Source organism: Nilaparvata lugens, chromosome 11, assembly GCF_014356525.2.
Source record: "Nilaparvata lugens isolate BPH chromosome 11, ASM1435652v1, whole genome shotgun sequence".
Classification (NCBI taxonomy): Eukaryota; Metazoa; Arthropoda; class Insecta; order Hemiptera; family Delphacidae; genus Nilaparvata; species Nilaparvata lugens.
In genome coordinates, this window is record NC_052514.1 from 24,305,419 (window position 1) to 24,332,292 (window position 26,874).

Here is a 26,874-nt window from a genome sequence, read left to right on the forward strand (position 1 = left end):
AGCCTGAAAGTATAGCATACGTAATATAAGTTTAGGCCCTGTTTAGTATGTGTGATGTATCTGTCACTGGAACAATTTATTAAGCTTTGTTATTGGCATTGTTCTTGCTGCAATAATAAATATTGTTACAGCTTTAAAAACTCATTCTGTTATTGGTGGAATATGCTGCTTAGGTCTATGAAAACAACTGGACTAATTGAAAGTTTCATATGAATTATAGATATCACTATGAAAATAATCAATAGATATAGCATTATGAAATTATTATGCAGGCTCATTTCATATTGTTTTTCACATAATGATTTATCACATAAATTCCTTATATTTTATTATTATCTATCATGAATCTTGTCGAACATGAAAACAAATTTCAGAGTTTCAAATGAAAAATTGATAAGAGAATGAAATAGTTGCAATGCTTCCTAGACATTACAAACAACAAACAAGGTTGACAAGACTTTTATGAACATAGAAGAAGTATAGAAATATCTGCATACAATCAATAAAAAAGACTTATCACACAAATATGGACAAAGAAAAAGGTGAGAGAGGATTTTGGTGAAGAAGAACAAAATATTAGGAATGAATATGATAGAGAAGATGGTAAAGAAGATTGTGCTTGTGAAGAAGAAAAAGGAGAACAACGTATATCTGACGAAAAGGGAAGATGTAAAACAGAGAAAAGGAAGACACAAAAAGCAAAGACTGTGTTTCGAAAATATAATAGATTGGCGACGTTGTTCACATTCACAGTAGTAGAATCTTGTTTCGATAACTAAGAAACTCATTAATTTCAAGTTTACATGACAATAACCTACCTTAGCCAACAGGTGTGTGTGTATGCAACAGTACTACCGAATTTATTAATAGAATTTATTGCTTGAAAAATCCTCGATACATTCTCTCCTCTAAGGATAAGATGATTAAACGTTGCTCAAAACCAAAAAGTCAAAGTAATCCTTTCAGAAAGAAAAAGTTAGTTTCTGCAAATGTTTGACCTTCACAGTAATTTCGCATCTCTAAATTTTGTCTACATTTTATTTTATTGAATTTTGTTAGACTTATTAGTGATAATATTGTAAATAGATTTGAAAGTGATAGCCTTGACATTTTTTCAGCCAATTTTCTGCACTGCTCTGCTCTCTTCTTCCATGGCGGTATTTGGAGGCTCATCAATATTTAATCGAAAAATATTTGTGGATATACTTGTGGCTTATTTATCACAATATTAGTTCTACTTAAAATCATTAAAATTGATTTTAAGAATTAATCACACGTTTCATCATCGTGGTATTACACAATTTTTGGACCGTTTATAGGTTATTCGCAGAAATTTGGAAAGGATTTTCTATAAAAAGTTTATAGTCCATTCAAATTGATTATTGAGACAAATATGAACATTATTTTAATTTTTGAAACTCAGTAATTTATTGGTAAATAAAATGTAGAGCCGTAATCGGCGTATCAAATTTATAATCTTTCTATTCATGATACAAGGATGTATATAGCTGAAGTTCTATATAGCATATACTATGTGTAAGAAAGAAGTAAATATTACATTGATATATAATTATTGATATTATTCAATGCTGAGATAATCTGTGTATTATATATAGTTGTCAATTAATATGTGCAATAATATAATATCTAATGACTTAACTGCAGTAGCGTCTGTAGGCATTCAATATGATTATTCATTACTATTTTCACGGATCGTATTGCAAAAAGTACATTTTTCTTGTATGATTTTGAAAGTTATTTGTATTAGTCCACAAAAATTGCTTTTTCAATGATTTAGTCTACACATCCATCAATGAATCTTCTTTTTCGTTATTCATATCACTTCATTGAATATTCCTCTACATTATTGTGTGGTAGATATTCATAGACTTGAAGTGAGGCATGAAGTTATTATTACAATCACTCATTCACTGACCTATTGTAAAATTTGAGCAAATGGTTGTGAGAACTGAGAACTGTGCGATATTGAGAGTGATAAATTGATAGATAACCAGTTCATCGAGTTTTCCAAAATGACTTAATATTATTTGTCTTAAATTCATAAATAGTTTGTTGTGAGAGATAGGCTACAAGTATTTTCAATTCCAGTTGCTTCACATTTGGAACTCGAGTTGCCTTTTTGATACTAGTCCGTACAACAGCATCAAACATGAATATGATATCTTCATAATCTGTAATAAATCAAAACACTCGTTTCAATATTGATAAAGTGTGTTTATGATAAGCTCTGAATTATTTTGATAAGTTGAAATTGATATTAGGCTATTAGTTGTTTTTTTATATGAGTCATCTTTAATAAGTTATAGACGTTACTCACAATGATATACAAGAGATGAATGACCTAGGCCTACTGAGTTATGAGTTGATGAGGGAAAGTCTAATTGGAAAATTATAATTATTCTCATCACTCATAAACAGGAATAAATATTATTTCTCATTGATTGAAAGATATTTTCATATGAGCACAGAAATAAGAAATATTAGATTGAAGCTACTTGAAAACATGATAAAAGGAGCATTTTACTAAAATCCAACAAATTGACAAAATTGAAAAGCCTGATATTTTCAAATAGTTACACTCACCGAAGCAAAAGATTGCAGGTCTACATCATAGAACTTTCCAGCAGTTAATGTGAGAGGTACAGCAGCTCTAGTAGTTGCAAAAAGTACATTTTTCTTGTAGGATCTAGAGGCGTTCTGCCAGTCACTGTTGTAGAAAACTCTATGCATACTCTTCGTCTATAAAAGAACAAAAATATATAATAGACTCGAACCTTAGGAATGGTAATAACTCTATCAAGGTGTAGTTGATTGAAAACTGGGAAGTCATTTCTGCAATATTTTGAGAATGTTTGCCTCGAATTCATAAAATTATGAATTGGGTCAAAAACATTTAAGTAAATAAAGTGTGTTTCCCAGAAATTGAAAAAAGATTCGATCTCTCGATTGATACTTATGATAACATGTAAAATTATATTGAAGATGCAAATTATTCAAGTTGGAAAAATTCTTAATGCGTTTTCAACCAATTGAGGTTGAAGCCTACCTGTTCACTGATCATAAGTCCACTCAAACTGAATATGAGCAATTCCATGATAGCATCGGCACAGAAAAAGCTGTATTTGATGCCATGTTTCATCATTTTGTCCAAAGCCCCGTTGTCACCTCGCTTGGACTTCAAAGCAAAAGGTAACTAGAATTGAATAATTAAATTGAAAATAATGTCATGAATTGAGAATGAATAAAACTCCAGCATTGAGTAATTGGAAAACAGAACACAAAAATATCCTAGACCATCTAGTATGATATTAGTCTACTGACGAGTCGAGATTATTGACCGAGCGAAGTGAGGTCTAAGATTCATGTCGACGGTTTGCCATTTCTCTTAATGTTTAAATGTTTGAATGTTGAAATGATCATTATGTTTATATGTTGCGCCTTTATGGCGAAACGCGGTAATAGATTTTCATGAAATTTGACAGGTATGTTCCTTTTTAAATCGCGCGTCGACGTATATACAAGGTTTTTGGAAATTTTGCATTTCAAGGATAATATAAAAGGAAAAAGGAGCCTCCTTCATACGTCAATATTAGAGTGAAAATCAGACTATAGAATTATTCATCATAAATCAGCTGTCGAGTCGACTATAAATTGCATGCCATGACGCATGCAATTCAATATCTCAATGTAACTTGGTAAAAAATTAGCAGCTGTGTAGACTATAAATTGCATGCCTCATTGAATGCAATTTTTTATGCACTATTAAATAGGATGCATCGAACTTATAACAGCTCTTCTGGGTACCTAAATGTCTTCTGGTTTTCTCGCGCTTAATTCCGGAAAGCGTTATTATGATAATTAAATCTTGTGTAAGCATGATCTGATCAAATAAATAGTTAGTGTATCAGTGTGGATGTGCTTATGGTTTGGTACGTCGTTATAACTGCGCGAGGTCTACTGTTCACAGAACTACTAGTTAATCTGAAATGAGACTTACCAGAAATCTATAATATAATAAAGAAAAGAATTGGCTTATACACGTACGGGATAGGAAATTCACGAATGGCGTATGATCCATCCCGTCTGAACTACTGGTCAGATTAACTTATTGATTCTTTTACCGAGGATAGTGGTAGGCCTATATTAAATTCTTCAAGCTGTTTATTGGACCCTTGCGGAGCACGGGTTGCCTGCTAGTCTATAATAAGTCAATTGGAATTTGTTTTAAGATAATCGCCTATCCAAGAGTATTTAGTTCGATATTTTTCAACGCTTACAGTCGAACAATTAAACAGTAGTTTAGTTATCAAATAGTAGTAGACTACTAACATTAATTTTTGGATAAGCATGGAGTATAATAATGTACATTCAAGATTTTAAACTGGCTATATGAATACTAGAATTGGATTTTAAGCTTTGAGATAGTTTCTCAAGTATATGCTACTTTAATTATGATATAGTCGATTTTGTGTTTAAATATGAAACACAAATTTTCCTTTCAAAGCTGAACTCTAAATTTCAAGCACTTTCGAACATTTTCAAGCTCCGTCTACTCTTTCCTGATTAGTCGAAAGTTCCAAATGAGTGCTTCTGAGTTCTGCCACTAGATCGCAGCAGTTGATTGGTTGTATGGGGAGAATGCCCTTCAATATTAAATATCGGGGCACCGAGCTTCGCTCGTTATTTATTTTCTGACTGTTGATAGACCGAACACAATTCTTTAAAATGATTGGGAAGGACTAACAGGCACAGCCCAAAACTGTTTCTTCCCCGAATTTTGATTTATACACTATAAATAGTCCAGAAAGTAGGTTATGTTCCATACACTTCAATTCAGGTTCAATTTTCAGTTCAAACATTTGAAAACAAAAAAGTTCTAATTTAGATTATTTACAAACCAAATTGAATAACAAAATAACACTCACTAATCACTTAGAATTGTCAAATAATTATCAACTTTTGAAATTATGATATATTCTAGTTTAGGAGGATTATCATGTCATGTCAACAAATCAGATTATGTTGATCAGGTCGATTAAATTGTCCAGCTAGATAGAATTTCTCGCTGATTGATTACACAGCTGGAAATAGTTCTGTCTCTCTCCCACACAGGTACTCACATCTTCTGTTATCGACAGACGACGAAATTATCATCTGTTTTTCAAGGATGAATAATTGTTATCCTTCTAATGTCCTTCAGCGAGTTTTTCCAGGAATGAGACCTAGTGCAATCGAATTTTTATATCATGAACAAACTATGTTCCAAATTTTGTGAATATCGTTAGAGCCGTTTTTGAGATCCGTTGAACATAAATAGCCAAATATAAATATAAATTAATAACCACATATAAAAATACAGAAATTGCTCGCTTAATATAATAGGATTTATTACAATAATTGTAATAGCTATTATTTCAATTAAATCACCAGCTATAAATGATAATAATTATGATTTCAGTGGTAATGATAACCTAATTATTGTGATAAAAAGATTATAATTCCAACTTACAATCATTACAAACACAGTGCTGCAGACCATTATGGAGCTGACTATCATTTGGAAGAGATTGACAGGGGAGAGTAACTTCTCCATTAATCCAATTGTCCTGGAAATAAAGAGTTGTAAAATAATGATCGATTACATGATTAGTAATAAGCTAATATATCAATAATTACTTATCTAATCATTATTATTTTCAACAATTATTATAGAAGAAAGAAAATCTATTCCTTCTTTACTCTTTGAACTGATTGCTCTTGCACTTATTTCTCACTGTGAATCTGACCAACTTACTGAACCAATTTGAAAATGCTGTTAGAAATAATTCCTTACTTTGTAATGTTTCTTATAACATTATTTTTGTTCAAGTGACAATAAATTCTGATATGAAATCGATTATTTCTTCATAATCAAATCCGATATCCATAAATTTTAATCACACACATTTAAATTGATGTTCGTGTTCAATGTGTTAAGAAAGCCATGGAATTTATGAGGAGGGGTTGTCTGATATGCAGTTACTGTTTATATCGTAACTGTAGTCTGATAGATAATACATTATACATTACATTAGTATACTCCACATTAGCACACCCCTCGTTCATTCACCGAATATTAGGTTTTCCTGTTCAACAGGCTGCTAGTATAGAAAATTATGAAAACTAGGGGTTGTTAGTTAGAGACAGTAGAGGTACAGTAGGTCTACTCGGTAAGTTGAACTTTAAAAAAGTAGGTCAAGAGCAAGCGGATAACAGCTGTGCAATAATTTGCACCCTAATCGTAACAAGTAGAGAGCTCAATTGATACAGGCTTTTAAAACGGAACCTCAGTTCATTTAGTTCACTGTTTTTCTTGCATGTTTTTCAGTTACTTTTCATCAATAATTTCCAGAAAAGTTCCTTTATTATCTAGGAACCTTCATCTTCGATTCAGGGATGAATCGGCAAGAGAAATTAGAGCATTCCTGCCAGATAACTTGATTAGCTCTTTCGTTCGCTAACTCCCATTATCTATACCAGGGCTCTCCAACCTACGGCCCGCGGGCCACATCAGGCCCGCGGATAGATTTTGTCCGGCCCGCCGAGAGTTTGAAATCAATTTCAATGATCGGAATCACAAAGTTTGATCGTAAATGGGCGGACATTTCAAGTGGAAAACAAATGCAATCTTCTCACTAAAAATAAGTGTTTTCTTTTAGCTTGGTAACTATTTGTAAATCCGTATATTGTCAAGCTGTCTTATTACTATTGAAAAAGTTATTATTTTGTCTAACTTGCTAAATTCATGCATTGTCAAGTTTTCTTATGACCTTTTTCACTCAATAGATTGGACTTTGTATTAAAGTTAAATGAATTGGTTCGTTTCTTCCTGTGTTTTAATCAAACCCACTTAAAACTCCTCATATTATTTTAATGGAAATATATAATTTTACACTCCCAAAATCCCCCGTCGTGTGTGTCCCCACAAGTAAAATTCCGCGTACATCCTTGTTATTGGCCCTTCAAGTCTCCCAAGAATTAACAATTTGGCCCTTGGATAAAAAAGGTTGGAGACCCCTGATCTAACCTGAACTGGCTTTTTCCCCGTACACGGGTTAGGAAAATTATTATGTTTGACATATCATCATGTCTGAACTACTGGAATTAACTTAAAATTTTACATAACGATTCTTAATCAACCGAGGATGGTTATAGGCCTATTTTCAATTTTCCAAGATTTCATAACGTCAAGTTTTCAGTTTGTAAAGTTTTAAAATAGCCCTTTGCGGAGCACTTCTTACCTGCTAGTCAATAATAATTTTTATTCCATATTAACTATGAATATATTTAATATATATTATACATATAATTATTATTGTATTCACTTTTCTCATATAATAATTATTCAACTCCAATAAACTATGTCAATGTTATCAAAGAATCCATTCTCCTTTGAAATCATAGGATTGTTCAAATATGAATATGATGAACTTTTTGAGTTAGCATGCCACTTCTAATTCATCACATTTCAATTCCAGACATTCGATATTGCCAATGGAGGGGTATAAGTAAAAATGAAAATGAAATGAGAATGACAAAATTCTTTATTAGGCAGAGTTAAGATTTTTCATTCCTCTCCACCCCTCAACCTATGTGAAACCCTGTAAGTGAAACCCTATATTAAATTGATAATCATACAGTTTTTCGTTATGTTTGAAATGTGGAGTATGGAGATAACTTTAGAAAAGTAGCCTATTCTACATATTCATGTTCATCACAATAAACAATAGATGAAAAATAGAAATTATATCTCACCTTAACATCTTCTGATGATCATTCAAACATACTTTGAGAATTTTGTCCATTTTATTCCTCACATCTTTATCTAGATCCAGATTTTCCCCTTTATGTTCTTCTCTCAATAAACTCTTTGTGTACTGTGATCTGCTTATTTCTTCTTTATAATTTTTATTTCTATTTGAATATGATCCATCATTGCTTGAATATTCACTATAATAACTCCCATGATTAGCTCCATTTTTGTCATATTTTTCGTTATTACTGACATGATCTGCATCATTACTTTTATCGTTTGTTATATTGTTTGCATAGCTTTCATTACTTTTCCCATTGTTCAAACAATTCCTAACACATTTCCAATTACTTCCCTTATAGTTTCCAATGTTGCTCGCATTTCTCCTATTGTTTCTATCATAATCAACTTGTTTTTCAGCAATCACCCTTATATTTGCGATGGCATCTTTGAGCAGATTCATTTGTGCACACACCATTATAATCAGAGTCAACATCCATGCGTTACCTGTGAATAGGATTAGTGCGTTATAGAAGACATTCGCGCTATCTAGGCAGTAGGCCAGAACATTTTTGAAGCCCTGTGATTGGTCGAAGGGGAACCAGGTGGGTATCACTCTCAGGTAGACACAGCGCTGGAAGAGGTGGCATTGGATGAGGGGAGTCACGATCCAGACTAGTGATGTGCTCGAGATTAGGATCCATAGCAACGTACAAGCTGCAGATCAAAATATGTCTCATTAAAAGTTACAATAGAATAGTTAAAAATATACAACAATAAAATATACATGGATCTTGTCAAGTAGGTGAGGTACAAGAAAGTGATAGGCATTCACAAAGATGACAAAAAACAATGGCATACATCATTTATCGTAAAAAAACATTTAAAAATCCATAAAAAACTTAGGACAATTTTAAATAATAAAAAACAATATCGGCATATGACATGTAAAAACTAGATTACAGATTAACTCTATTTCGCTGTTGAGTATTCCTCTAAGCTCCAATATATAAAACACCCTACTTCTCTCTGTAGCTCCTTCACTGCTTTCCTTTTAAGTTGAGTTGCATTGGATCCTTCTAGCTGTAAGCGAAAAAAAAAACATTTTTCTTAATACACTGCATTATATGTTTTGAAATTATAGGTTAATTGTTGAATCAATCAACATTTAGTTGAATGGTGTAGCATGTGAACTACTCCATTTTATACAATTTTACACAAGATCAGTATAAATGAATGAGGAAACTTTGAGAGAATAACTGATTTATCTTGTATGGGGTGGAGAAAATTTCTCATTCAAGATCCTAAAGCAATGACTGCCTTTATAGAGATTGAGCTAATGCCATCCTGGAAGAGATCACTCCAACTTTTCATTCTTCTTGTTTTAGTTGAACAAGGTGCAATGAAAATATTGCTGTGAAGACGTGAAGAACCTGGAGAGGTACTTTTTTTACAGTCATTCCATCATTGCCATGCAACTTGCCCATCTCAACACATCATATTATGAAGTCCAGGTTTGTTCTTCCACCTATCACAAATTATTAATTCGTTTCAACTGTCATCCAGGAAAATAACATCAGAGAGAGCAATTGACGAGCAATGGATTTTGGAGATAAATTACTTTTCTCACATAAACATCGAAAAGAAGTTCTCATCAAGACTAGTTTTCATATTCAAGCTTAGAAATTCAGATGATTATCATAGAAAAGCCTCGAAATGAGACAGTAGAAATTTGATATCCAATCCTAATTAAATTTGCTTTCCTCCGCGACCGAGTACTCTCTTAGTTTTTAGAAATTTGGTCACAACAAAGACTTTCAAAATAGTATGGAAAGCCCATGACACAGAAATCCCTACCAAATGTTTATTATTGAAACTACATATTATTTAATGAGAATTGGAGGTTATTACCTAGTTTACTCAGCTCCTTTCCGCGTCGCAGTGTCCTCGGATCAATCTGGAAATTCGAACACAGCAAAAAGTCTTCTCGAAAAACATTTGCAAGATGTTTAGCCAGCCTCCTATTGACGAGGAAATAGATTACCTTGACCGATCCGTCAGTGTAGGACGCGATACACACGAGTCTCTCCACGAATTCCTCCAGTTTCAAATCGTCAATCATGATCATCAGTCGTACCAACTGTACGATTTGCATGTATAGTATGAAGTAGGACATGGGTAGAGCATGTATGACTACCCAAAAGTAGTTGTCTTTGGAGAGGATCTGCCAGAATCCAGACATTTTCAACAGAGATAAGTTGATTTTGTTCTCTCTGATTTTTGCTTTCATAGTGGTGAATGATATTCCTGTGATAATAAAAGGTTACATGAGTAAATAGGATTATCAATATTGAATAAGGATACTGTAGTAATGTATTTTTTGTATAATTGAATCAACTCAAATCACTGCAGTGTATTCTTCATGTAATTATTATTAGCTATTTATTATTGTATAATAACTATATCGCTTGTAATTCAATATCAAGATTACATAGACTAGTATAGATTTGAATTGGATTAAGAGCTTGAAGTTATTTGACAGATAATTATTCCTATAACTTTCGTAATGTAATCATCCCTTTACAAATCGATAAGTTTCACAAACTTATTAACATATCTATCCCATTACACTATTACACTATCCCATTACACTATTACACTATCCCATTACACTATTACACTATCCCATTACACTATTACACTCTCCCATTACACTATTACACCATCCCACTACACATCATTGTCTCATGAGTCTCATCCTATTATTGATTACAATAATAAAATCTCTATAACATGGATAATTTGTATTTGTCAAAGATAAGGGGTTGATGAAAATTTCAGAATTATTATTCCAGGGGCTCCCACCCCCAAGCTAATGAACGCACCCCCCTCCCTGGAATTACAAGAAAATCAGCTATTACTCCTCCACTTCTTCCCCTGAATTGGAAACCCAAGAAATGTCGTCAATAGTCATTCTAAACACTGCTGACCTTTTTGACCCTCTGATCTCAAATCTCATCCACTCCACACCAGAAGAGTTTCAACCAAGTCGGTGGGCGGGGGTGCCCCGTGAGCACCCCTGATTATTCAATTCATATCTCATCTTTATCGTATCCTAACTTCTCTTCAAAACTGTAGTTCTTATTCTCACTTCTTTAATATTTTTTTGTAAGAAATGGATGGAAGTAAATTGATGCTATGACAAATAAGTAATTTCAGGTAGCAATTATTGCTGAAATTGGGTGTAAGCATTTACTGAATTATCAATTATGTATTTGTATACTGCTGTGATTCACTGTTAAAATCTATTATCTTAAAAACTCTATTCATCCAATTTTGCTGCTGATTGATTGATTGATTAGCTGTCTCTAAAATCCTGATGAATGGAATTTGAATAATTTCAGATTAAAATAATGAGTGTTACATATTTCTCACCTGAACTTGCTTGAAGTGATCAGTGTCCAACTTGTGATCCGTTTCAGAAGGTCTGATCAGTTGTGAGTTGTGAGAATGCCACAAGAAAGAATGAACGAGACACTTGTCTCAGTGTTCTCATCAACGCAAAATCGATTCGCGAGTTATTTAGTTATGCACTAATTCGCGACCCCCAAGTTAGAACAAACTCGACTTACAAGCTAAACAAACAAACTAAGCGAGTTGTTAGTTTTATTAGTTCGTCAGATGAGGTTGACATTTAGTTAGTGAAGTTGAAAGTTAGTCAGAGCAAGTCGATATTGCTGAAAGCTAATTAAGTAAAACTTCTTGTACTTTATACTTCTCTATAGTGTAATCAAATTTGAACTGTCAGCATTGGTCAAATGAGGAGAAGAGGTGTTGAAAATGTTATTTATAAGAAATTCTGACAGTATAAAGTGGATCTCTCCATAGAATGACCAGACTGGTCGTAAATTCTGTGGATACCTATTTTAACCATTTCTATTTCTGCACAAAGCAAACTTTGTCTTCTTTGCAAACACTGATTACCTTTTCATTGTTGTTTAACTTGTTTCAAAAGTGCTCGTTTCATAGAAGTATTATTATTGAAGACGTAACCTGACTATGATAGACGTATTTCAATAATTGTCAATATTACTGGTTTTCCAATTGTTTAATGATAGTACTTTATCTGATTTGATACGTCTTTGATGTGCTTATTCCACTGGAAAATATTATGATTGCTAAGACTTAAGCCCAAATTCACCAGAAACAGGGGGTAAGGCTGTTCCTCCACGTGGTGCCCCTGGACCAACTGCATACGACATGATTTCGAAAATGGATACTCTTCGCGCTCTCAAAGAGTTTCACCAAAGTTTTATATTAGCAGTTGGAGAACAAAATGCAGCCAATACAGGTGATACAAGAATATATGCCTCTAAACGGCCCTTGTCAGGGCCACCCCTTGTGACAATCTCAATCAATATTGAAGGCTTATCTCGTATTAAGGAAGACATACTTAGTAATATTTGTAAGACACGTCGATGTGATGTGCTGTGCCTACAAGAGACACATAGAACTGATGCTCAAAGCAGACCCAATATACATGGCATGGAACTGGTTTCAGAGATCCCTCACAGGCAATACGGTAGCTGTATTTTTGTCAGAAATGACTTGAAAGTGATATCCTCATACGCAACAAATAATAATAACATTGAAATAATCACATTGGAACTATCTAACTGCACAGTCACATCAGTGTATAAACCTCCAGGAGTCGACTTTGACTTCAGCAGCACCCAAAATTTCAACAACAAGGAGTGTAAAATTGTAGTGGGAGACTTCAATAGCCATAGTGAGAAATGGGGTTACCCAGTAACAAACGCAGATGGCGAGAGAGTGGAACACTGGGCAATGAATAACGGCCTTTCTCTTCTATTTGACCCTAAACAAAGCACATCCTTCAATAGCAAAAGGTGGAGGTCGGGAACTAACCCAGACAATATTTTCGTTACAGAGAAATTCAGAGCTTCATGTGATAAGAATATCTTAGATGCTATTCCAAACACCCAACACAGACCTCTTATCCTGGAGGTGGTCCCATCAATCAGGGTGAGAAAGGTTCCCTTGAAACGAAGATTCAACTTCAAAAAAGCAAACTGGAACTCTTTCACAGCCCAGATGGAAAAAGGCATAGCAAATATCCAACCACATCCAGCAGAATATGGGAGTTTCTTGAATCTACTAAAAACTACATCTTATAGCAGCATACCCCGTGGTTGTAGACAAAACTATATTCCAGGATTCTCTGATGATCTTCAGCAACTGTACAATAATTATATGGACTCCTTCAATACTAACCCTTTCTCAGACAACACTCACAAACTAGGAGAAGAGCTAAACTCAAGGATTGCAGACTGCAGAAGGCAAACTTGGTGCAAGACGCTTGAGGGAGTGGACATGAAGAGGAATAGCTACAAAGCTTGGCAACTCATTAGGAAGCTGAACTGTGAGAGTCAACCAAAAAGCCTCCATACAAATGTTTCTCCTAAGCAAGTGGCTCACGTGTTGATTGAGAATGGTAAACCTGTGAATAGAATCAGGCAGAAGAAAATCATAAGATGTCATAATAGAGAAACCAACATCTTCCAGGTCCCACTGAGAGTAGATGAAATTGAATCTGCATTAAGATTACTGATGCCTCGCAAGTCTCCAGGCATAGATGAGGTGTTTAATGAGCAACTCCTCCACCTTGGCCCTGCAGCAAAGATGTGGATCACAGACTTATTCAATAACGTCATAGTCCAAGAGCGCATACCTGCAATTTGGAAGAAATCAAAAGTCATTGCAGTTTGCAAACCTGGAAAGGACCCTGAGTGCCCAAAATCCTATCGACCAATCTCACTTCTGTCCAATTTGTATAAACTTTTCGAGAGAGTTATCCTCAATAGAATATCTTCTCTTATAGAGAGCAAATTAATCCCTCAACAAGCTGGTTTCCGCCCAGGAAAATCATGTACAGGCCAAGTACTAAACCTGACTAAATACATTGAGGATGGTTTCCAGGAGAAGAAGGTTAGTGGCATGGTTCTGGTTGATCTGTCAGCAGCGTACGACACAATTAATCATAGACAACTCCTTCACAAACTATATAATGTGACATACGATTACAGTTTGATAAAGGTTATCCGCTTGATGCTCACTGATAGACGTTTCCAAGTCCATATAAAGAACAATTGTAGCAAGTGGTACAAACAAAAGAATGGACTACCACAAGGAAGTGTCCTGGCTCCTGCCCTTTTCAATGTTTTTGTGAATGACCAACCTATTGGAGACAGCACAAAACATTTCATTTATGCTGATGACCTGGCAGTAGCAGCCAAAGGAAACACCTTTAAAGAAGTCGAAGACAAGCTGAATAGTTTCATTCCAGAGTTAGTCAAATACTACAAAGCAAATCTCCTGAAGGTGAACACAACAAAGACTGTAGTAAGTGCTTTCCACCTCAGAAACAAAGAAGCCCAAAGGGAGCTTAAAATCTTTTGGTCTGGCCAGCAGCTGACACATGTGGCAAACCCAACTTATCTTGGTGTTCAATTGGACAGAAGCCTGACATTCAAAGCTCACTGTGAAAAAACGAAAAAGAAGGTCAACTCCAGAAATGCACTCTTACGCAAGCTGGTTGGGTCTGCCTGGGGTGCTGATGCTCACACCCTGCGAACAACAGCCTTAGCCCTGTGTTTCTCCACTGGTGAATATGCTTGTCCTGTGTGGGGTCGCTCAGCCCATGCTAAGAAGGTAGACGTGGCTCTCAACGAAAGCTGCCGGATTGTGACTGGCTGCCTAAAACCAACTAAAACTCACTACCTCTACCAACTGAGTGGGATAGCCCCTCCATCAATCCGGAGAGAGATAGCAGGTAGGGCCGAGCGAACTCGCCAAGCTAATGATGAAAGGCATCCAATGTTTGGCCATACCCCTGCAATTCACCGTTTGAAGTCCCGTCGCAGCTTTCTAACAGAGACACAGGAGCTGGGCTCCTCAGCACCACAAGAAAGAATTCGACTCTGGCATGAGGGTGCAGATGCCACTGACTCAGTGCTGAGGGAGCAACTGCCAGCAGGAGCAGAGCTACCGTACAGTAAATGGAAAACTCTGAACCGCCTTAGAGCAGAGTGTGCTTGCACTAAAGAAAACCGCACTACTTGGAGGCAGATTGATGATCCTTATTGTGACTGTGGAGACATCCAGTCAGATGACCACCTCCTAAAGTGCCGTCTTGCACCAGCATGCAATCGACAAGACCTCTTTAATTTTAATGACGAAGCTGCTATAACAGTGGATTACTATTCTAATTTAGGCATATAATACAAGTATAATCACCTGACACGAACGAACGAACCAGAAACAAATGCTAGGTTTCAGCGGCATTTGGCATAAGTCAGATGATTTTGAATTGGTTTGAATTTCTCGTTTGTTTGGAATCAACTGGCGCACAAACCAAGTTTTCGTTTATATGAACTCGGTCCTTAGTTTCTATCGATAATTCAAAGCAAAATTTTAAATCGCACCTGGTTTGAGCATGTTCAAATGCCTTTGACCGAGCTTGATAAAACCGGGAATAATAAATCAGGAATCAGAAAAATAGGCCTATTTATCAGCATGAAAAGCAAAAAAAAAATGAGAAGAACATTTTCCAAGAATCACGGATGATAATTATTTCAATACACACACTTTTTATTATTTCATCAACTGACTGGTATTCTCAAACCGTCTCCATCACATCTATTTATCTTCGCCTTCTTCTATGCATCACATATTTTGCTTCTTACTGGAGCAGGAAAAAGGTGGAGATAATCCATACTTGAATGGGGAGGAGTCGGATTGTAAATTTAAATGTATAGTAGTGCTTATTTTGACGATATGAGAAGGTAGGGTAATAAAAGCGAAAGACGAGAAAGACATACGGCAATGAGAAAAACAAACTACAGGAAAAATAATCCAGATTGCCAGGTTGGATAAGGGGCGAAAAGGCATAGGAGGGAGCACACTCAGTGATGAAGCAATATACAATAATTAAGATATGAAAATTTAACTGAGTAGTGTAGGTGAATTTTCCTTAGCAGACAAACAAGAATGAAACTGCTAATTGTGTATGCATGATATGGGAGACAAGATGAGTGAGAGAAGGATATTGAGTAATGATAGAGAGAGAGAAATAGTAAATCTTATTGAAGACGTGGAGAGATGGAAACGAATGTGATTTGAAAGAGTAGAAGTGAGTGGACGAAGATGACATAGGAAGAACATAAGACGACTGATAGAAAAATGAAGAGCAGGGGGAAAAGCAAACGTAGAAGAAGAAATGTGATGAGGTGGAGGAGGAGAAGGTGCTGAAGGAAGAGGAGCAGTAAGAAGAAGAAGGATAAGATTTTCATGAGGAGGAACTAAAGTAGGTTGAAATAAAGAAGTAGCAGCTACAGAGAAAAGGAATGAGTAAAGTAATAAAGAGGGAAGTCAAGAAATGTAAAAAAGGGAAACAAGTTGAAAAATGAAAATAACTAAGAGGAGTTTGAGGATACTAAAGAAAATTTACAAGAAAAAGGGCGAGTGAGTAATAGAGGAGAGACAGAGAAAAACAAGTTGAAGTTTGATAGAGGAAAATAATTACCAAGAGGACAAAAAATCTGGATGGAGAACTTTGAACTAAGAAGTAATCTTGGGAATGGGCAGAGAAAAGAAAAGAAATCAGAGCAAAAATAAGAAAGGGGTAGATTTTGGAGTTGGATCAGATAAAAATACAGAGGAGGAAGAGAAGGAATTGGAGGAGGTTGTAATGGGAAGGAGAGAAGGAGAAGGAGAAGGAGGTGGACGGGGAAGAAGGAGATGAGGAGGATGAGGAGAGCGAGAAGAAAGAGAAGAAAGAGAGGGGAAGAAGAAACGAAGAGATAAGTATAGAGCTGGGGGACGGTGTGGGTGTGTCTAATCTCTCGTTTATGAGAAAAGTAGTGAGTAACAAACGTTAGTTGTTTACATGACATCATCTTTGAAAGAATGCATCGACTAATGACATCCTGTTCATACGTCACAAATAAGTGGTCACAGGTATGACGTGAATGATAATATTATTGTGCTCTGAGACTGAAACGTCACACATTTCAATGATGCATCTTTCAACGCCCCCGTCCCCCGATTACAAATCGGTCAAGAATAGCCAATGCGATATCGACACTAGTATCCACTACTAGTCATTCAATCTCAAAACATGCTGTATGATTCACCTGTGTGGTACTATTTCTTCTCATTCATTAACTACTTAGCTGACTCACTAGTTCTGTATGAATGAATACAAGTTACTATTATATTTTTGGAGACACAATTTTTCAATTTATTTTTAAACTTTCCTTCAACATTCCTGAATAGGCCTATCTTATATACTCGTAATTATCTATTCTTTTTGTAATCTCTCATGTAGTAGTTAGAGACTTAGTTAAGATGCGAACAGAACGAGAGTGTCACGGTGTAGATTTCGGTTCTGATCGATGCCTCTAATCAGCTGTTAATGATGAAAAAAACAATTCAAATTACATGGTGGTGAACCGGAATCAAGACCTAATAATGTAGTGTTTACTCTCATGCTTTACAATGTGTTTATGGTACCATGAAAGTCGATCGAGAGAGCGACCCACACTGAGAGCTAAATATCGACCTAAGAGTTCTGTTTGTACGCTTAGGCAGGCAAATATCACCGATTTGAAAAAACAGTCTCCTATCAACTTGCAATCAACAGTCAACTGAACTCCAATTCCAGTACATCTACGATTAACTACTCAAATCGTATCATGATAGCCTTCACCCAATGACCCTTGATGACGAAATCGTTGCTCTTCAATTGGTTAGCTCTTGATTGGCTGAATTTTCTGTTACTAAACTCCTATTGGCAGTTGTATTAATCTTTGCTTCTTCACTGGTTGAGTCATGATAGGCTGAATTTTCTCAACTCGTATTGACTGCTAGTATGACGATGAAATTGCTGCTTTCACATTGGTCAAGTAACAATGGGTTGGATTAACTTTTACTGAAATCCTATTGGCTGTTAACGACGACGAAGCTTTTGCTCTTTCATTGGTTAGCTTTTAACAAACTGAGTTTTCTACTTCCTATAGAGTTGTGAACGGTTGAACGAATGAAGTGAATCACTGCTCCGGTAATGTGAATGAAAAATCTTTAGAATGGTTAAGTATTTTTTATCAGAATAATATTATGTTAGAGGCATCTCGACGCACAATCTCAATCTTCAACAACACTCGTGTTTCTTATGCTCCACTAACTTTTCAAAGCTCTGTTTACCACTGCTTGGATTTGGACAAACACAAGTAGCGCCCAGCGTCAAATGGGAGTGATACATGGCTCCCATACACAATTACACTGTTCACGTAGTGACTTCATCACTGACAATCCCATTATTTGTCCCGCTCATACACTCTCTCTGTCGAAGATATAACGGTATTATATGCTTTTCGATTACCATCTGCTGTATAGCAACCATTCCTCCCTATTCGCCTTATCCGTTCAACCTAGACCTGCTAAATTATCATGAAATAAGACCAGCATGCTTGCTTCGCTGGCCTGCATTTATCATTAGATACCTAAAGGCTTGATTGAATCGGCAGTTGATTTGAATCGTGCAGCATTCGGTTGCATAATTTTCTTTTTATATAAAAAGGAATAAAAAATGGAGTGATAAAACACCATGATTGAGATATCATGATAATTTTTGTAATGGAGTGTAGTTCTTTCTGTATTTTCTAAAAAAAGATGAAGGAGTGAGACAATTTTTTCCTTTCTCTATAAAAATGGAGTGATAAAACACCATGATAATTTTCGTAATGGAGTCTAGTTCTTTCTGGAAGGAGCGAAGGAGAAGGAGAAGGATGTGGACGGGGAAGAAGAAGATGAGGAGGATGAGGAGAACGAGAAGAAAGAGAGGGGAAGAAGAAACGAAGAGATAAGTATAGAGCTGGGGGACGGTGTGGGTGTGTCTAATCTCTCGTTTATGAGAAAAGTAGTGAGTAACAAACGTTAGTTGTTTACATGACATCATCTTTGAAAGAATGCATCGACTAATGACATCCTGTTCATACGTCACAAATAAGTGGTCACAGGTATGACGTGAATGATAATATTATTGTGCTCTGAGACTGAAACGTCACACATTTCAATGATGCATCTTTCAACGCCCCCGTCCTCCGATTACAAATCGGTCAAGAATAGCCAATGCGATATCGACACTAGTATCCACTACTAGTCATTCAATCTCAAAACATGCTGTATGATTCACCTGTGTGGTACTATTTCTTCTCATTCATTAACTACTTAGCTGACTCACTAGTTCTATGTGAATGAATACAAGTTACTATTATATTTTTGGAGACACAATTTTTCAATTTCTTTCTAAACTTTCCTTCAACATTTCTGAATAGGCCTATCTTATATACTCGTAATTATCTATTATTTTTGTAATCTCTCATGTAGTAGTTAGGGACTCAGTTAAGATGCGAACAGAACGAGTGTGTCACGGTGTAGATTTCGGTTCTGATCGATGCCTCTAATCAGCTGTTAATGATAAAAAAAAACAATTCAAATTACATGGTGGTGAACCGGAATCAAGACCTAATAATGTAGTGTTTACTCTCATGCTTTACAATGTGTTTATGGTACCATGAAAGTCGATCGAGAGAGCGACCCACACTGAGAGCTAAATATCGACCTTACCGTTCTGTTTGTACCCTTAGGCAGGCAAATATCACCGATTTGAAAAAAACAGCCTCCTATCAATTTGCAATCAACAGTCAACTGAACTCCAATTCCAGTACATATACGATTTACTACTCAAATCCTATCATGATAGCCTTCACCCAATGACCCTTGATGACGAAATCGTTGCTCTTCAATTGGTTAGCTCTTGATTGGCTGAATTTTCTGTTACTAAACTCCTATTGGCAGTTGTATTAATCTTTGCTTCTTCATTAGTTGAGTCATTATAGGCTGAATTTTCTCAACTCGTATTGACTGCTAGTATGACGATGAAATTGCTGCTTTCACATTGGTCAAGTCACAATGGGCTGGATTACCTATTACTCAAATCCTATTGGCTGTTAACGACGGCGAAGCTTTTGCTCTTTCATTGGTTAGCTTTTGACAAACTGAGTTTTCTACTTCCCATAGAGCTGTGAACGGTTGAACGAATGAAGTGAATCACTGCTCCGGTAATGTGAATGAAAAATCTTTAGAATGGTTAAATATTTTTTATCAGAATATTATGTTAGAGGCATCTCTACGCACAATCTCAATCTTCAACAACACTCGTGTTTCTTATGCTCCACTAACTTTTCAAAGCTCTGTTTACCACTGCTTGGATTTGGACAAACACAAGTAGCGCCCAGCGTGAAATGGGAGTGATACATGGCTCCCATACACAATTACACTGTTCACGTAGTGACTTCATCACTGACAATCCCATTATTTGTCCCGCTCATACTCTCTCTCTCTGTCGAAGATATAACGGTATTATATGCTTTTCGATTACCATCTGCTGTTTAGAACAACCATTCCTCCCTATTCGCCTTATCCGTTCAACCTAGACCTGCTAAATTATCAAGAAATAAGACCAGCATGCTTGCTTCGCTCGCCTGCATTTTTCATTAGATACTTGAAGGCTTGATTGAATCGGCAGTTGATTTGAATCGTGCAGCATTCGGTTGCGTAATTTCCTTTTTTTTATAAAAAGGTATAAAAATGGAGTGATAAAACACCATGATTAAGATAATCATGATAATTTTTGTAATGGAGTGTAGTTCTTTCTGTATTTTCTAAAAAAAGATGAAGGAGGGAGACAATTTTTGTTCCTTTTTTTATAAAAATGAATAAAAAATGATGTGATAAAACACCATGATAATTTTCGTAACGGAGTCTAGTTCTTTCTGTAATTTTCTAAAAAAAATATGAAGGAGAGAGACAATTTTGTTTAACAACGAACTCAATCTGTATAATGGTTCAAATTAATAATTTGTTTCACTTTGTCTCTATCATGAAGACAAATGGAATGAAAAATTAAAACGTTAGAATGAATGATTGAGACAATATGTTGTGTTGCTTCAACCAATTTGTCAGTGATAATGCATTGAAGATGATTCTTAATGAATGATTGATAGTACAATCATGGTTCTAGCCCAATCCTTTATTATCAATTCGAATGGAATTACAGGTTAGAAATCTGTATCTCATTAAGTAGGCTGATACGTTGTCATAATACAACGTATTGTAGTGTTTTGCTTGAAGCATCCTTAGGATACTGTAGTGAATTTTAATTTCGCTCCTTCAGTCGGGGAACGTAATGTCGGCTGCTAGTGAGAGCGAAATGGCATCACTCGTGATGACGTCACGGACGTTCACTTTGTTACGTTCAATCTGTGAGTGTCCAAACACATTCTGACCGCTGGGCACAAGTTGCAGATTCCCTTGGATTCCGCCATTACTTACTTTACTTTTTCGTGTCCGAGCGATTATAAATGAATGCAACAGAGAGTAATGTTTGATATGCTTTTCTCCAATTAGCCACTCTCATATAGTACGCCTGTTAATGACGTGAAAAGTTGTTCACACTCGTCTGATCAGGCATGGATCCAGGACTCTGACCTGGGAGGAAGTAGCGATTGCGGTGTGTCTCCCCCCCCCCCCGTTCGATGTCACCCCACCAGGAGAATTATAGAAGTTTTCAAACAAAAAAAGCATTTGAGAGCTTTATTCTCTAATATTAATTAAATTCAAATTTTTGGATTTGTTCAGTCGAATGTCAAGGTCATGGATACTTAGACCTATTTCTGCACAATCAACATTTTTTTCAAACATCACTTGGAAAAGAAGTGGGGGGATTGAAGATCGCCCCGATCGCTTCCCCTTTGGATCCGCGCCTTCTTCAATGAATCTCACGTAAAAACAGTTTTCCTTCAACGGCAATACCAAGATTACATCCTTCATTGATTATTTATCTGAGCGAGTAAATAACACGCCAATCTCTGACAAACCAATTCTATTATAATCATGCCAAAATCTCAACAATCAATACAATTATCATCAGAACAGGATTCAAAAAGTTCTATGATAGGTGTGTCTCCCATTCCATAACTTATCAAAAATGAATTCAACGTTTTTAGGAGGTCAATGATAAAACTCAGCCTACTGAGATTCACTAGAAACTGTCAGCATTGGTCGAGTAATGGAGCATCGATATTATTCATAAGGTATACTGACAATATGAAGAGAGTCTCACTATAGCAGCATTTATTCATATGAGACATAATTCGATGAGTCATCATAATAGATATTTGGGTGCAGATTCACTGCTGAAGATGGCCGGCCCTACCCACTCACATAGGCGGTGGTTTTATCCGGGTTTAGTGATTGTGACGAAATTGTATTGGTTAATTAATCTTCAAAATACAATACTAATTGATAAAAATTCTACACTGCTTTCAGACAATCATGCTCTAGGACTGTTTCATTCAGGAATAATGATTCAAAACGTTGTTCAGTTACATAAAATTTGAATTATTTCAATCACTCCATGATGCTATAGAAATTTGAGCAATGAAATCTAAGTTCTGTATTGGTACAACTAAAAGATAATCTAAAAAGAATACACAAGAAAAGACAAGGTTTTGTGATATCATTTGATAGTTGACCAAATTTGCTGGAAAATAACATCCGTCAGGCAATCTTCATATTCGAATCTGTCAATAGTCAGCCTCAATTATTTGGATAGTACATTTTGTTTGAATCAATATTTTCCTTTCTTTCCAAACCTTTCCACCTAATTTATGTTAACAATAAAGTAAGAACCAACCACAACAGTTAATTTTATGTTCCGTTCCTCAGCGATGATGACATGTCATATTATGCTAGATTTTTTACAGTAATTACTCAATAGAATTCAACATGGTTGTTATATTCTTATGAAAACTCACCTTGCAAAGAATTTTTAGATTTGGAGTGCTATCTAAGGTTGTCCATACTCACTCGTCATCATCATCATCATCATCATACCTTCCATAACCCACGTACTGTATGAGTAAAAACCATTCTCAACCTCAGCAAGAAAACTTCTGTTCTTGAGTTCTTGTCAAGTGATATACATCAACTCTCCTTCCCAACGAAGAAAAACTTGAGAGAAATATATTTTCTCCGAAGAAAATATTGAAAAAATATATGATACGGTATCTTAATTAGTTTAGCCATGACTCATTTTTTCACATTCCCAATTCATCAATTTAAGGTTTTCTCTTGTCACTAGGTGACTATAAACTAATGCACATTTCACTTGACTAACAATCATGCACATGAAATTGCATAATATTCATTCCATTGATAGCAAATACTTCCTACTTGAACTTGAGTACAACTGATTAGAATAACAAATACTTTATTCCTGTGAAACAATGCTATCACCACACTATATTATATCGTTATAGAATACAGTAATTATCTGGGAAGCATTATAAATATAGTGATAGCGTTGCAGTGTGGGAGTTGATGCCCAGTAAGTCCTGATTAAAATAATAAACACTTTGTTCCTGTGAATAGCAACGCATCGATGTTATCACCACATTATATACAGTTATAGAGTATAGTATGTACTGTTGTAAGAAGTTAATAGGTATAGTGATAGTGTGGGAGTTGATACCCAGTAGGTCCGGTACAATGCGATTGTGTTTCCGAGATCTTTCGCAGTGACTCACAACATGACTTTGACAGCAAGTGAGATCCACTTAAAACTGCCAGCATTGTTCAAATGGAAACTGTTGGTGATATCGATAGTAGAATGATGAATCTCACTATAGTGGTCGTTGATTAAATGATAATTTCAAACCGGTTCAAGTGCAAATTTCGTGACCGGCGTTTTGAAAAACTCGACAACATTGTGTTCGTACTGCGCATGCGTACAGAAGGACCTAGAAGGGGCCAAGAGTAGATCCTTGTTGGACACCAGCCAAGTTTGCGCGCGGATTGTGTGTGGAGCCGCACAGTCTACTGAAATACTAATACACAGACACAGTAACCGTAATCATAATAATTCACTAAAAAAGGAACATGCCAATTGACTCACACGGTGATGTCATGGTCGAAAATGTTCATCAAAATGGTTGAGGAGATCAGAATGTGTACACATGTACTATATCCATATGTATATTATCTATATCTATGAATATTTATGTGTATTATGTATATGTATCTTATACACATGAAGTGGAGGGAGGTTGCTTGCCATTCCTCGAGCATTGATTAGCATTCTAAATTGAACCAACCTACTGCAGAACAGAAAGAGACGAAATAAACAAGAAAATATCTGAGATCTAATCATAACTATGACGTTTTGAATACGCCACTGTGGAAACGTCATATTATAGTATGCGTCACACCTCTCTATCAATTTATGATTATTGTTGTAGGTGGTTCATGATCATGATAAGTTGTGTGAGGGCGAGTGAGAGAGAGTGAGTGATCGAGTGAATGTCGGTAAGAGTGATAGAGTGAGGAAAGAGGGAAGAAGTGAGAAAAAAGAGGAGTGATATGAAGAGTAGGATAGAGAGAGAGAATGATGAAGGAGAAGTATGAGAGTGAATGAGAGATATAGTTTCTGTTCAGTTTCATCTTTGCAGTAAGAAGTATTATTTGTTTGTCAGAGTTTTTAATAGTACTTGCATCACGCCTGTGTTACTATTACAATGAACTTGATGAAGGTCAAGGCTACGAAAAGCTGATAAACTGGGTTATATGTCACGTGAATTGTTGATAGCACATTCTATTGATTAATTTTATTCTATTGGATACTTTTTAATGAAATTTCAAGATACAGGAACATGGAAAATTCAATACAGTAAATAGCAGAAAAACACAGACAAAACAACTGGAATCTGATGAATTGAGATTGAAATTGAAATTGAGATTCATTCTTAGAAAAAAATACAATTATTACAATAGATACAACTGAATATAATGGAATAATATTGTGTTCAATACAATAACAATACAACCTCTGAGTTTATACAGTGTGGGATCGTTCATGTTCCATAGGCATTTTTAATCTCTTGATCAGTATGGCATGATCAGATCTAGTACTAAAAGCAAATTCGTATAGCTTTTGTTGGTGGGGAGTCCCTTGCAGGAAGGTCCCGCCGTCAATGGGCCTTACGACTGTCATACTTCAGCCGATAACACAGGAGTGATTTGGTTAAAGAACTTTTAGTAATGAGAGGGTTTGAACCCGGGATCTCTATGCTGCTACGCAAGCACTCTATCCACTAGAGACTAGACCACAGATCACTCCTAGATCTAGTACTAGAGACTATTTTGTTTAAAATTTGAACAATAATTAGATAAAATTCAAAATAAAACTGAACAAAGATACAGCTAAGTAATAAATTTAGTTGAATTGAACGCTTGAATAATGCAATCTGATCATTTGAAAGAGTTGAAATGCCAAACATACATAATAAATTTAATAAATTAATTAACTTAAATAACATTTCTTGAAATAGGGTTTCCACTTCATTCCTCTCCAATAGCAAACTCATGGTCAAGTGTCTGAACCTATTCAAGCGTAATGCACTAGCCAAAAGTTAAAAAATACGAGGAGCGACATATAGGAAGAATCTACTGAATTTCTCTCCTTTCTTGGGCCAGGCGGAATAAAGTTTGGCCAAGATCATGCTCCATCCAACTCTATGTTTTGAGTAATAATTTTTTATTCACTTTTGTATAAGATTCATTTTATTCCAAAAATGCATTCCACTGCACTTTTTGCATGCACAATATTGATCAAAACGTGCTCTCATGGATTCTGCATCCAGATGTCATCTGGCACGATCTAAACCTTTCTATTTTCTTCTTCTTCTTTTTCTTTCTTCTTCTTCTTCTTCTTGGCTCGAATAAACGGCCAACTGCTTCTGTGTTAAATCATAGAAGCTTTTTTGTTTATGCAAATTTTTCACTGCGAACCAAACATTGTACGCGTTCGATTGCGGCAGCACTCCTCAAGAAGCAGTCCCTCAGCCATCCGCAGTGGATTCTAACCTCAAATATCTTGTGAAAGACCCAGCAGGCAACAGTAATGAAAACCAAGAAAACCAAATTGAAATTGTCCAAAGTTCTAATATATTAATATCTGGGCGCCGAGCTTCGCTCGTTATTTATTTATAAACTATTGATAAACAGAAAACAATTCTTTAAAATGATTTGGGAAGGACTAACAGGCACAGCTCAAAACTGTTTCTTCCCTGAATTTTGATTTATACACTATAAATAGTCCAGAAAGTGGGTTATGTTCCATACACTTGAATTCAGGTTCAATTTTCAGTCTAAACATTTAAAAACAAAAAAGTTGTAATTTAGATTATTTACAAACCAAATTGAATAACAAAATAACACTCACTAATCACTTAAAATTGTCAAATTATGATTAACTTTGAAAATTATGATATAATCTGTTTAGAATGATTATCATGTCATGTCAACAAATCGGATTATTTTTATCAAGTCGATTAAAATTTCTCGCTGATTGATTACACAGCTGGAAATAATTCTGTCTCTCTCACACACACGCATCTTTTGTTACGACAGACGACAAAATTATCATCTGTTTTTGAAAGGATAACTAATTGTTATCCTTTCATGTCCTTCAGCAAGTTTTCCCAGAAATGAGACCTAGTGCAACCGAATTTTTATATCATAAACCTACTATGTTCCGAATTTCGTGAAAATCGTTGGAGCCGTTTTCGAGATCCGTTGAACATAAATAACCAGATAACCAGATATAAAAATATAAACAGATATACAGAAATTGCTCGCTCAATATAATAGGATTATATGATCAGAGTTGTGGAGATAACCAAAAAATATTGAGAAAATTGTAATAATAATGGAAAAATTGTATAACTAATAATAAATTTATATCGTATTTGATGAATTATTTTCACAAATGAGCCACAATTGGATATTTTTGTTTAGAAAAACTGTGAAATGGAATGTTGTAGCTAATAATGCTTTTCTTTTCCTTTTACTAGAAAGAG

At 35.5% G+C, this 26,874-nt stretch overlaps 1 protein-coding gene across 1 annotated transcript; it reads right to left on the reverse strand.

The window, feature by feature from the left end:
• Positions 1–1,499: 1,499 nt before the first annotated feature.
• On the reverse strand, positions 1,500–9,945 carry LOC120353588. Its single transcript, XM_039437924.1, has 6 exons — positions 9,725–9,945; positions 7,816–8,530; positions 5,531–5,627; positions 3,068–3,214; positions 2,605–2,760; positions 1,500–2,192 (listed from the first exon to the last, which is right to left on the reverse strand). The coding sequence occupies exons 1-6, from the start codon at positions 9,939–9,941 to the stop codon at positions 2,115–2,117; spliced, it is 1,410 nt and encodes a 469-aa protein (XP_039293858.1). The 5' UTR covers positions 9,942–9,945; the 3' UTR covers positions 1,500–2,114.
• Between the last annotated feature and the right edge of the window lie 16,929 nt (positions 9,946–26,874).